This window comes from Elgaria multicarinata, chromosome 3 (genome assembly GCF_023053635.1).
Source record: "Elgaria multicarinata webbii isolate HBS135686 ecotype San Diego chromosome 3, rElgMul1.1.pri, whole genome shotgun sequence".
NCBI lineage: Eukaryota > Metazoa > Chordata > Lepidosauria > Squamata > Anguidae > Elgaria > Elgaria multicarinata.
The window spans coordinates 173,782,840-173,796,221 of NC_086173.1; the positions used below are offsets into that span (position 1 = coordinate 173,782,840).

Genomic DNA, 13,382 nt, shown 5'->3' on the forward strand with positions numbered 1-13,382 from the left:
ACATGACACCAGAACACCTTTTGTGGTCCTTCAAATGTGGTCCTTCAAATGTGGTCCTTCAACACCCTGTTACACTGAGTTCACAAGAGGAGTCTCTTCCACCTTTGCTCTGGGTCTGCAACATCCTGTTCTTCAGATCTCTGCCTGGGGATAGAGAGCTACACCTTCCTCTGAACCTCACGCCATCCCTGCTCTCTTTCCTTTCTTTTCTGCAAAAGTTTCAACTCTAATGTTACGTAATTGAACACTTTTAGCATTGCATCCAACTAGTTTGGACTGGTGGAAGTTGAAGCAGAGCTAAATAACACTTCAACTGCCGCTAGTTGGGCCACGTAGTGTTTTCATATTGTTTTCTTACAGCCCAAGCAAAAGTTAAACTGTAGAGTATTTTGCACAGCGTAGCCATGTATTTCATTGTAGTCATTATATGTTTCACCTTTTGCTTCTGTATGAGACGTTCTTTTGCATTTACTTCCTTTATGAACCATGCATATCTTAAGGCTCCCTTAGTGTCTCTCTCTCTCCCATTGGGTCAGAGTCAGAACCTCTTTTTCAACCAGGAGCCTGATTCCTGTGTGGCCAGGGTTGCGGAGACCAATCTGAGACAGGTCCTGGGTATTAAGTTGGCCACAGCTGGATCTAATTCATGCAGCTCTCTGTTTGAATTCCTAAAGGAAAGTCCTTGCCTCAAAAGGGAAATTGGGAGTAAAGGAAGGAGACATTTTTGATGCCTGGTGGGAGCAGAAATGGAGAAGAGAGGAAAGATGGAAGAGCAAAAGTTTGCTGGCTCCGATATTTTGTATGAACACATTTTAAGGAAAAACACTGGTTCTTTAAAGGGCAGGGTATTTACCAAAAGCTGAAAGTGCCAGCCCTTGCTCTGGTTCTACATCTCCAATGAACCAGAGTTTCTCTCCCAATCCGTCCCACCGCTCCCTTTCTAAGCCCTCTCTGCTCCCAACACTTGAACCCCAAACAGGGACCTGAGTAACAGCGGTTTCTCCCCACTCTCAGGATGTGAAGATCGGGCTCACCTGATACATCAAAAGCGCCCCAGGTTGTATTTCGAAGGCCTCGTGACCAAAGTGGCTTATGAATTTTGCTTATTCACTAGGTTTACATCAGGGAGAGGAAACAAAACAAAAATTGCAATGCAAACAGGACACCAGGGCAGCCTTTTGCCCGCAGGTGGGACATTCCTCCTCCCCACCCGGGACCTTTCCTATTGGGTCCCTCGCAGACCCCCCTCCTTTCTGCAGCCTTCCCTTCCGCGATCCCCAAGTTATAGGGAGGGAAGGAGGTGCAAGGCGGGGGTCTCCTGGAGGGTCCCCAAGTGGGTCAGTCCCCTGGGGAGGGAGCTCGGGGCACCCTCTCTCTTCCAACCCACCCCCTGCCCCAAACCTGCACCCCCTGTCCTGGGGGGGGCTCTCTTTCCGCCCCCTCCCCCCTGGGACCCCCCCTTGCAATCTGCACTCACCGGCTCCTTCGCAGGGGAAAAGAGGCTGCAGACAGCGGACAGGCGAGGCTCGCAGGAGCAGGGGGGGAATCCCAGGCGCCTTTGCAATGGGGGGGAGGAAGTGTGGGGCCGGAAGGGAGGGGCCTCATCCAGCCTGGGCTCTAGGACCCAGCCCCCTCTCCGCCTCTTTAACCCTTCGGTGGAGGCAGCACTAGAGAGCCGCAGAGGCTCCTGGCAAAGACGCGGACTTGGGAAGGGGGCTTTTCCACAATGGGGGTGTGTGTCTTTTATCCCCCCAGCAGCATCGCCGCCCCATCTGCTCCTGGGGGCTTTGTGGGATCCACAGCCGTTTCCCCTTTGAGTGCGTAACGCAGCCTCCGGCATGGGAGCCCTCCGTCCTGCTGCCTGCCCTTGCTGCAGAATAGTGTTCCCCAACCTGGTGCCCTTCAGAACTCTAAACAAGAATAGATGCTCTAAAAAGAGAGAGGTCAAGTAAGGTGAGCCTATGAAAAGGAGGACAGGGCTCCCGTATCTTTAGCAGTTGCATAGAAACAATAATTTCAGCAGGTGTCATTTTTATAATATGGGGAACCTGGTGAAATTCCCTCTTCATCACCACAGTTAAAGCTGCCCTCTTTTAAATCTGGTCACTCTAGTATAGCTCCTGCAGCTTTAACTGTTGCGATGAAGAGGGAATTTCACCAGCTTCTGCATGTATACAAATGACACCTGCCGAAATTCCCTTTTCAGCACAACTGTTAAAGATACAGGAGCCCTGTCCTCCTTTCCATAGGGTCACCCTAATGTTAGGTGAAGTTTTATCAGGGTACAGGAAGATTCTGGATCCATGGAGCCGCTAGTCGTGAGGACTAAAACACACATGGCAACTTCTTCTCATGGTGGCCTCTTCTTCCACACCTGGACCCCTTCTTTGAGAGCAGGTCTGACTCCATCTCAGGCTCAAGGCAGGAAAACCTTCGGCCCTTCTGGAAATAAGAGGTCTGCTGATGAACCAGAGTTTCTCTCCCAATGCATCCCATGGCTCCACTCTAAGCCCTCTCTGTTCCCTGTACTTGAACCCCAAAAAGGGGCGGAAGCGAACTGATTTCCACCCGCTCTTAGGATGTGAACAGCAGGGCTCCCTTCATCCCTAAAAGCAGGATATATTAAAGCCCATGAAAGCATTTGCCCAGAGCAAATTCATATCTGCCCACAGAGAAAACATAGCACAGTCCTTGTCTTTCAGTCAGCTGCACTTAGGTTTTATTTAGTGTAATTTGATTTTATATTTCTGACTTTTAATCTTATTTATTGTGATTAATTATCTTCTTGTGTTGCATTGTTTGGCATTGTAGAAGTAGTATTTATTTACGTTGTAGTCATGCAATACATCTTAAATCGCATCAAAGAATTCATGCAGGCAGAAGCTCCATCAGTGCTCAAACTGTGCAGTGAGCGTCCATCATAGCAAAGGCTTGAAATCGCTTTGAAGGTTATTATTATTATTATTTATTTATATAGCACCATCAATGTACATGGTGCTGTACAGATTACACAGTAAATAGCATAGTAAACAGTCACACATGAGGAAGAGTCCAGTAAATTCTAATAGTAACACCTTTCAGTAGAGCAGATCCCTTGGTTTTAAAAGACTCCCAGGAGAACGAATACAATTGGAGTAGAATATTCCATCAATCCACCTTGATGACCCATAGAAAATTCACACAAGCACGGAGTGCTGAAATTGTGGAAGAAAAGTCCCCACAGCATGTCCGACTGTGGGGAAGGAACTTTCCCTGGAGCCAGCACCTTCCAAAGCTTTATGAGTAGTCCTGGCTTAAGCACTGGCCTGCTGATCTGGGAGGAATACACTTTGCCTGACGCTGTGAGTCCCCATGGCCATGAGGATTGTTCCAGGAGTGCAGCTCTGGTAACCACCTGGCCAGTTTCCCCCAGAATCTCCGGGTTATCATACCCTCTGGGGGGCTCCGGGGGAGAATTTTAAATTTATTTTAAAACCTCTGGGAATAGCGTAGGGGGCGTGGGGGAGCAGGCGGCACATTTTCTGGACTCCAGGAAAGTGCACAGATCGCATTCGCCATTAGCCTGTCTGGGGAATATTTGCGCCCGGATGGACAATCCCTGTGGGAGAGGCTGTGCGGCAGCAGTAGTGGCGGCAGCAGCATGGGGCGAGGTGGCGGTAGTGGTGGTGACCAGTGAGGCAAGGCAAGGCAAGGCGGGCGCTATTTAATAAATTCTTCCCCGTTGCATCCATACAGTACTGTCCCCAAAGGCACAGACTAATATATATAAGGTGCCGGAAAGCACACAACGACCCAAACCATAAATGGGTTTCTTGTTAATCATCTCTCTTCACTAGTGATTTGGGTAGTTGTGTGATTTCAGGCACCTTATATATATTAGTCATTTAAACACTACTGCCTCCTATTTATTTTTCCCCAAAGTCACAGACAACATGTCTTCCTAGCATAGTTTTTTATTATTATTACAAACATCACAGACATCCATACCACAAGAACATTACAAAGAGTACAAAGAAAAGTACAATAAAAAAATCATTTAAGGTTAAGGTGTACTTTCGGCTTTCTTCATATCAGAAATGCGAAGTATCTTTTCTCGTTCCTCCATTACATTTAACACAGTAAACAAATTCATCTCTTTCTTCTATCTTAACTATATCTCCACAGACAAATACATCGTTTCTCTCGGTTTCTTGCAAAAATGCTCTCAGAGCTTTCTGTTCAGATATAAACGTGGATGTGGACTTTTCTCTCGTTATCGATGTGAGTTTTGCCATCTCCGCCAACTCCAACATCTTCAATATCCATTCATTTTTTTGAATTCAAGAGTGTGTTTGTATCCAGAATGCTTTGGCTTTTTTACAAGTCCACCAAAGATGATAAAAGTTTCCTCCTTCTCCTAATTTCCAACAGTTTCCCGAGGGACTCATACATTTCAGCCAACTTTACAGGAGACATATACCATCTGTACATCATATTAAAAAATTCTCTTTAAGTCTTGAACATAATGTAAATTTCAAACCTTTCCACCCCATATTCTCCCACTGTTCCATTGAAATGTTGTATCCAAAGTTTTGAGCCCATTTTATCATAGTCTTTTACCTGCTCATCCTCCGTCTCGTACTTTAATAAAAGTTTATGTATCTTTGAGATAACATGTTCATCATTTGGACATAACGTCATTTCAAATTCAGATTTTGATTGCTCAAACCCACCATTCTTTTGTCTATTTTAAACCTTTCCATGACTTGTGCACAAGGAAACCTAATTTGTACATGCCAAAACAGTTATGACCATCTTTCAGCAGTTCCTCCCTTGATTTTAACTGAGATTCATCTTGTGACATTTGTAATACATCTTTATATGTCAACCATTTAGGCATATTTATCAATTCCCTTCTATGAATACCCCCCTGGGCCGATACCCAAAGTGGTATTTTATGACTGAACCTTGGTTTCCGTTAACCTTGGCTTTATCGTACCACAAATAGCCATGCCATCCAAATCTCAATTCGTGTCCTTCCAGTTCCAACAGTCTCCTATTTTTCATCAACACCCAATCTTTCATCCACATTAAACAGCAGTCCAAGAAATACACTTTGAGGTCCGGTAGGCCCAGCCCTCCTCTTTCTTTTGCATCCTGCAATATTTTAATTTTAACTCTTGGGTTTTTTGATTGCTGTATAAACATAGATCTCTCTCTCTCTCTCTCTGTCACTGCTCAAATGCTAAATCCAATGTTACAATGGGTATTGTTTGAAACAAAAATAACATTCTAGGCAAAGCATTCATTTTAACTGTTGCAATCTCCCCAAAAGTGACAGTTGAACCTTTTCCCATCTTGCAAAACCTTTAACTTCATTCCAAACCTTAACATAATTGTTATGAAATAACATAAAATTCATGTTTGTCAAGAATAGTTCCCAAATAAGCTTGGCCACAGCATAAAGAACTTGATCAGGAGGGCTTTAAACTGAATCTTATGGGGCTGGGAGATGTAAACTTGAAGGCAACAGTAGAAGAAGGCCCATGCATCCTAACGCAGAGAACAGCTCCAATAGTGCCCCAAAATATTGTCCAAAACAATATAGGAACAAAGACAGACTATAAAGCACATGGTCTTCAATGCCTATATGCTAATGCCCAGAGTGTGGGAAACAAACAGAATGAACTTGAACTTTTATTACGTGCAGGCAAATACGACATGATAGGTATAACTGAAATTTGGTGGGATGACTCCCATGACTGGAATATAGCAATTGAAGAATGTAACTCGTTCAAAAAGAGCAGAAGAAATCGAAAGGAAGGCGGAGTTGCACTATATGTTAAAAATACCTATCCCTGCACAGAAACACAGGCGGATCAGACTGGGAGCCCCATCGAGAGCATCAGGGTTAAAAGAAATGTGGTGAGGACTAAAAAGAAAATTATAATTGGAGTCTACTACTGATCACCCAATCAAGGAGAAGACGAGGACTAAACTTTTGAGAAACAAATTGCCAGTGTTTCAAGGAAGTGTGATGTAGTAGTGATGGGGGACTTCAGTTACCCTGATATCTTTTGGGAAACAAATACTGCCAAAAGTGTGGGTGATCACTTCCTCCTACAGAAAGTGGAGGAAGGAACGAGAGGATCAGCAATCCTTGACTTGATATTGATCAGTAGGGATGACTTAGTGGATAAAGTAGCAGTTACGGGAACTCTGGGGGAAAGCGACCACCTCGTACTTGAATTCTTGGTTATAAAGGAGACAAAAGCTGAGTGTAGCTGTACACATACTCTGGATTTTAGGAAAGCTGATTTTCATAAGCTCAGTACTATGATAAGCAAGGTCCCATGGCAAGTGACCCTAATGAGAAAAGGAGTCCAAGATGGGTGGGAGTATTTTTAAAAAGAAATTTTAACAGCACAATTACAAACCATTCCAACAAGGAAAAAAAGTTAGAAGACAACAGAAGAAACCAATGTGGCTCCACAAAAAGCTTAGAGATGATCTGAAAACAAAAAAGGGATACATACAGGAAGTGGAAAGAAGGCCAGGCTACAAAAGAAGAGTACAGACAGGTGGCACAGAAGTGCCGAAATGGCGTCAGGAAGGCTAAAGCTGACAATGAGCTGAGATTAGCGAGGGATGCTAAAAGCAATAAAAAGGCTTTCTTCAGATACATGAATAGTAAAACACACAGGAAAGAAATGGTGGTTCAACTGCTTGACGAGGATGGGTAATTGATAACAGATGACAAAGAAAAGCCTGAAGTGCTGAATTCCTACTTTGGCTCAGTCTTTTCCCAAAAGCGGGTCTATGACCCCTCTGGAGAAAGTGAAGCACAAGTTCAGGGGGAAGGATTGCAATCTGAGATTGATAAACACATGGTCAAAGAACACCTAATTTCCTTGAATGAGATCAAACCTCCAGGGCCTGATGAACTGCATCCTAGAGTAATGAAGGAGCTAGCGGAAGAACTCTCAGAACCAGAGTCTATTATCTTTGCGAAATCATGGAAGACAGGTGAGGGGCCGTATGTCTGGAGGAGGGTAACGTTGTCCCTTCTTCAAACAGGGCAAAAAGGAGGAACCTGGGAAAAGACAGGCCAGTCAGTCTGACATCCATCCCTGGGAAAATTCTGGAGCAGATTCTAAAGAAGTTAATCTGTAAGCACCCTGAAAACAATGCAATAATTACTAGAAGCCAACAGGGATTTGTCAAGAACAATTGGATAACCTCCCTTGTGAACTGTGGGAATGCTGTGGATGTCATATATCTTGACTTCAGCAAAGCTTTTGACAAAGTGCCCCAGGATATTCCGATAAACAAAAGAGCTAAAAGTGGGCTAGATGGAACAACTATTAGATGGATACATAGTTGGCCACAGACTCAGACTCAAAGAATGCTTATCAACAGTACCTTCTCAATCTGAGGGGAGGTAAGGAGTGGGGTACCGCAGGGATCAGTCCTGGGCCCAGTGCTCTTCAACATTTTTATTAAATGTTGAAGAAGGTGCAGGGAACGCTTATCAAGTTTGCAGATGACACAAAATTCTTTGATGCAGCTTAAGGCTGCTGCTCTGAGCAAAGCTCTTCTCGCACTCAAAGCATTTATAGGGCTTCTCCCCAGTGTGAATTGTTTGATGCCGCTTAAGGCTGCTGCTTTCAGAAAAGCTCTTCCCGCACTCAAAGCATTCATGGGGCTTCTCCCCAGTGTGAGTTCTTTTATGCTGCTTAAGTTTGCTGCTTTCAGAAAAGCTCTTCCCGCACTCTAAGCATTTATAGGGCTTCTCCCCAGTGTGAATTGTGTGATGCCGCTTAAGGCTGGTGCTCTGAGCAAAGCTCTTCCCGCACTCTAAGCATTTATAGGGCTTCTCCCCAGTGTGAATTGTTTGATGCCGCTTAAGGCTGATGCTGTCAGCAAAGCTCTTCCCGCATTCTAAGCATTTATAGGGCTTCTCCCCAGTGTGAATTCTTTGATGCCGCTTAAGTTTGCTGCTGTCAGCAAAGCTCTTCCCGCACTCAAAGCATTTATAGGGCTTCTCCCCAGTGTGAGTTCTTTTACGCTGCTTAAGTTTGCTGCTGTCAGCAAAGCTCTTCCCGCACTCAAAGCATTTATAGGGCTCCTCCCCAGTGTGAATTCTTTGATGCTGCTTAAGGCTGGTGCTCTGAGCAAAGCTCTTCCCGCACTCAAAGCATTTATAGGGCTTCTCCCCAGTGTGAATTCTTTGATGCAGCATAAGTGTTTCTCTGCGAGCAAAGCTCTTCCCGCACTCAAAGCATTTATAGGGCTTCTCCCCAGTGTGATTTCTTTGATGCTGCTTAAGTTGTGTCCTCTGAGCAAAGGTCTTCCCACACTCTAAGCATTTATAGGGCTTCTCCCCAGTGTGAATTCTTTGATGCAGTAATAGTGTGTCTCTGCGAGCAAAGCTCTTCCCGCACTCAAAGCATTTATAGGGCTTCTCCCCAGTGTGAATTACTTGATGCTGCTTAAGCTGTGTCCTCTGAGCAAAGGTCTTCCCACATTCTAAGCATTTATAGGGCTTCTCCCCAGTGTGAATTTTATGATGCTCCTTAAGGCTTGAGCATTGAGTAAAGCTCTTTCCGCACTCTAAGCATTTATAGGGCTTCTCCCCAGTGTGAATTCTTTGATGCTGCTTAAGGCTGATGCTGTGAGCAAAGCTCTTCCCGCACTCTAAGCATTTATTGGGCTTCTCCCCAGTGTGAATTGTTTGATGCCGCTTAAGGCTGATGCTGCGAGCAAAGCTCTTCCCGCATTCTAAGCATTTATAGGGCTTCTCCCCAGTGTGAATTCTTTGATGCAGCTTAAGCTGTGTCCTCTGAGCAAAGCTCTTCCCACACTCAAAGCATTTATTGGGCTTCTCCCCAGTGTGAATTATTTGATGCAGCTTAAGGCTGATGCTGCGAGCAAAGCTCTTCCCGCACTCTAAGCATTTATAGGGCTTCTCCCCAGTGTGAATTCTTTGATGCAGCATAAGTGTTTCTCTGCGAGGAAAGCTCTTCCCGCATTCTAAGCATTTATAGGGCTTCTCCCCAGTGTGAATTCTTTGATGCAGCATAAGTGTTTCTCTGCGAGCAAAGCTCTTCCCACACTCAAAGCATTTATAGGGCTTCTCCCCAGTGTGAATTCTTTGATGCAAGTTAAGTTGTGAGTGGAAAGTGAATGGTTTTTCACACACTAGGCATTGAACGTTAGAATGAATCTTCTGAGTTTTACTCTGTTTCTTCCTTTTACGAATGTTCTTTTTATTTGGTGCTTCTAGTATTGGAGTTTCACAGACGTATGATCCTTCCAAAGAAATAGATTCATTTTCCCTCTTCTCTTCAGTTTCAGTTTTCCTTCTCTGGTGTAGGCCATTTTTCTTGCTCTCCCTGTGATCACCTGCAAGTATAAACACAGAAATCATCTTGAAATCTTGGAACAAAACAAATGGTTGCTGATTTGATTCACAGGAATAAAAAAAAATCGTTGGTGAGGCAGATCCTTCCAAACACATTAAATATCCCGACGATCAATAGAACTGAGAACTAGACTGCCATACAATGCTTTCATTTATATGGAGTAACTCAAATAAAGTAGTTGGGAGAATAAATGAACAACATAAAATACTGTAAAAATAAAATACACTTAAAATCTGCCATTGTCTCCTAGCTGATCATTTAACTGGGAACAGGAAAGTGGGAATTCAACCCTAATGGATATTTTCAATGGCTAGTTAAATCTTAAAATGAAAAGCAAGCTTTCCAGAGCTGTCTTCTGAAAAGGCTTAACTCTCCTCTCCTCCATGGAGACCATTAAGATAATATCTGTAACATCTTCAATATGATGCAGATGCAATTATAGCAGCAAAGTCAGATGGATTGGCAGCCATCTCTGCCACAGAGCAAGTCCATCAATGGGCTTTTCTCAACGTTTTGTCAGGTCTTCGGAGTCAATGACGTTTGTATTCTGCACTGACACAAAGAAAGAAGAGCTGAAATTCCACCTTCCAGGATCTGGCAAAGAGGCAGAGAGGGAGCCTTACCCAGAGGAATCCCATTCCTTACCCAGAGAGGCCAGGATCCCACGATTCTCCGCCATGACTTCTTTGTGCAGAGTCCTCTGGCCTGGATCCAGCAGAGCCCACTCCTCCTCCGAGAAATGCACGGCCACCTCCTCAAAGGTCACCAGACCCTGAAAGAAGAAGAAGAAGAAATGATGCTCTCTTTAAGCATTATGTAGCAATCCATGAAGACAAGGATGGTGAGGTCCTCTTTCTGAATGCCAAAGCACTGCGAGTGACATTCAAGGCCTTCCTAGCAGCCATCTTCCTTGATGGGCTTTCGGAAGCAGGCTAAAAATTTTTTGTTCAAGCAGGCCTTTGGAGAATAATCCAGCCCTCCATCTTTGTTAATGTCTTATAATTTTGTTGTGTATTTTTAATTGTTTATGGTTTTGTTTCCCTCCCCCCCCATGTATATTTTAAACTTTGTAAGGCCGCCTTGAGGCCCAGCATTGGCAAAAGGCGGGATACAAATAAATATAATAATAATAATAAGAGCAAAGGCTAAAGGGGCAGGTTCTTCCAGGACCAAAGAGATGCGCAGGAGACGGAGGCCCCCAGGACTCCCCTACCTGCCCAGGCTGTGCAGAAACCGCTTCCACTCCACCACCAAGCCAACGAGGTCCAGAAGGAGCTCCCAGGATCAGTTCACTTCCCCTGCAGGTTGTTTTGCTCCCTGTGAGGAAGGTAAAGAAGGTGGGAAGGTGAGAAGGTAAGTTCACATTCTTAACTATTCCCATTTTCATTGTTTATTTTCATTGTTTTTTTATTTATTGCATTTGTTTACCATACCATAGCCGAAGCACTTAAAAACAATATCCAAATATTTAAAACTGCGAAAACATACAATATACACATACATATAAAACTACTATAACAAATTTTAAAACTATGACCCTATAAAAACAGACCCAGGCTAATTAATTACATATTACTAATTACATATTGCTAATTACATATTGCTTGACCTGGCACTGAAAAGATAACAATGTCGGTGCCATGTGAACCAAATTGGGGAGATTGTTCCACAGTTGGGGGGGGCACCACAGAGAAGGCCTCTCCTTTGTTGTCGTCCTCTGATCTTCCCTCTGAGTAGGTGCCTGGAGGAGGACCTTAGTTGGTGAGTGTGTAAGACCGGGCCACAGTGGGTCTGATACCCTCGAACCACGTTACTAAACAACATTTCCTTTTTGAGTATCTCCCCCAGCAAAATCAGGCTCAAGGAGAACATTAAGACAGCTCATGCACTTCAGGCATAATTGAGGGAGGGAGACCATGGGGAAATACGTGCACTAATCCTTACCCAGTGAGGAGGGTCCTCCGTCCCCCTCCTGCAAGATCCACCTGTCCAGCGGCCTCTGTGTGATGCCCGGTGGAGCCTTCTCTGCCTCAGGGATATCTGTGGGTGCTCTGGCCAAAATCCCCTCGACCTGAAGCAGGAGGGAGGATTCCAGGCAGAGAAGAGCGATTAGAGAAGGAAAGAAACGGCTCAGGTCAAGCCAAGGGCAGCGTTTCCCAATCGCTTTGCCCTTCAGGTCTCATTCTAAAGTTGATCTACCATCCAAGCCACACAGCACAGGAACTTGTGTCTTTGTCAGGGGGCTGAGAGTTCAACCCTGATATCCAGCATTTTCCACTGTAAACACAGCCGTTTGGCGTCTACAAATGCTATTCCTGTTCTGTTGGGAGGACTCTCACACTGACACTCTGATCCCCTCCTTCCCCAGAACTTCACAAACCCATTCATTTCTCCTGTGATCATAAGGACGTAAGAAGAGCACAAGCAGGACATGAGTGCAACAGCAACCTCCTGCCCACGTTCCCCAGAAACCGGTGTACATATAATCATAGAGTTGGAAGGAACCTACAAGGCCAGAGTCCAATCCCCTGCTCAATGCAGGAATCCACCCTAAAGTATACCTGAAAGGTGGTTGAACAGCTGCCTCTTGAAGGCCTCTAGTGTGGGAGAGCCCACCACCTCCCTAGGTCACTGATTCCTTTGTCATACTGCTCTAACAGTCAGGAGGTTTTTCCTGATGTCCTGCTGGAATCTGGCTTCCTTTAACTTGAGCCCGTTATTCCGTGTCCTGCACTCTGGGAGGCTTGAGAAGAGATCCCGGCCCTTCACTGTGTGACAACCTTTTTAATATTTTAAGAGTGCTATCTTGTCTCCTCCCAATCTTCTCTTCTCCAGGCTAAACATGCCCAGTTCTTTCAATCTCTCCTCATAGAGCTTTGTCTCCAGACCCGTGATCATCCTCATGGCCCTCCTTTGAACACGCTCCAGCTTGTCTGCATCCTTCTTGAAGTGTGGTGTCCAGAACTGGACCCAATACTCTAGATGTGGCGTAACCAGTGCTGAATAGAGGAGAACCAGTTTTTCACACAATTTGGAAGCTATACCTCTATTAATGCATCCCAGAATAGTATTTGCTTTTTTTGCAGCCACATCACACTGTTGGCTCCTATTCAGCTTGTGATCTACAACAATTCCAAGATCCTTCTCCTTTGTAGTATTGCTGAGCCAAGTATCCCCCATCTTGTAACTGCATTTGGTTTCTATTTGCTAAATGTAGAACTTGGCATTTATCCCTATTCAATTTCATCCTGTTGTTTTGAGCCCAGCGCTCCAGCCTATCAAGATCCCTTTGAAGTTTGTTTCTGTCTTCCAGGGTATTAGCTATCCCACCCAATTTGGTGTCATCTGTAAATTCGATAAGCGTTCCCTGCACCTCCTCAACTAATTGAGGAGTAAGTAATCTCTGAAATTTGCTCCTGATTAGGCTGCTTTTCAAATCCTAAAACGTGTAGCAACCATACTCACGGACTGTACGCTCCCTTAAAGGGGACTGAGTGGACTGATATGATGCTTAAAACATAGTTAAGACAAACCTAATAATACTTACTACATATACGAATGAAAATACGTATCAAACCAATGACAAGAAATGAGAGAAAAGGAATACAATAGAACTGTACTTTAAAATAGAAGAACAGGATTACAACCAAGGCATCCAATTACACTCTTCGTTGAGTCCTTGTGGTTGTAATGTCCTTAAGGTGAAAATCCAGAATATTTTCCTCCTTCGTAGTTCATGGTCTACTCTTGTCCCATATCCTCGAATCCTTTCAATAATCCAGAATCTCAGGTCTTTGTCATCATGGCCCATATCAAGAAAATGCTTGTCCAGAGGTGCCTGAAGTCATTTGGAGTAAATGCAGCTTTTGCGATTCGTGCCATCAAGAGTCCATGTAATTTATTGTACATTGGTATGGCCACAAGAACCATCAGAACCCGCATCTGTGAGCACAAAAGCTGCATTCGCTCCAAAAGTGT

The 13,382-nt window shown here is 44.5% G+C and overlaps 1 protein-coding gene across 1 annotated transcript in view; it reads right to left on the reverse strand.

Moving 5' to 3' along the window:
* Positions 1–10,167, reverse strand: part of LOC134395813 (zinc finger protein 850-like) — a gene marked incomplete at its 5' end in the record, with an annotated part of 47,381 nt that extends 37,214 nt beyond the window's left edge. The window contains 2 exons of the mRNA XM_063121972.1: positions 7,530–9,205; positions 10,039–10,167. Coding sequence (XP_062978042.1) covers positions 7,530–9,205; positions 10,039–10,167 — 1,805 coding nt within the window. The remainder of the gene's footprint in view (positions 1–7,529; positions 9,206–10,038) is intronic.
* Between the last annotated feature and the right edge of the window lie 3,215 nt (positions 10,168–13,382).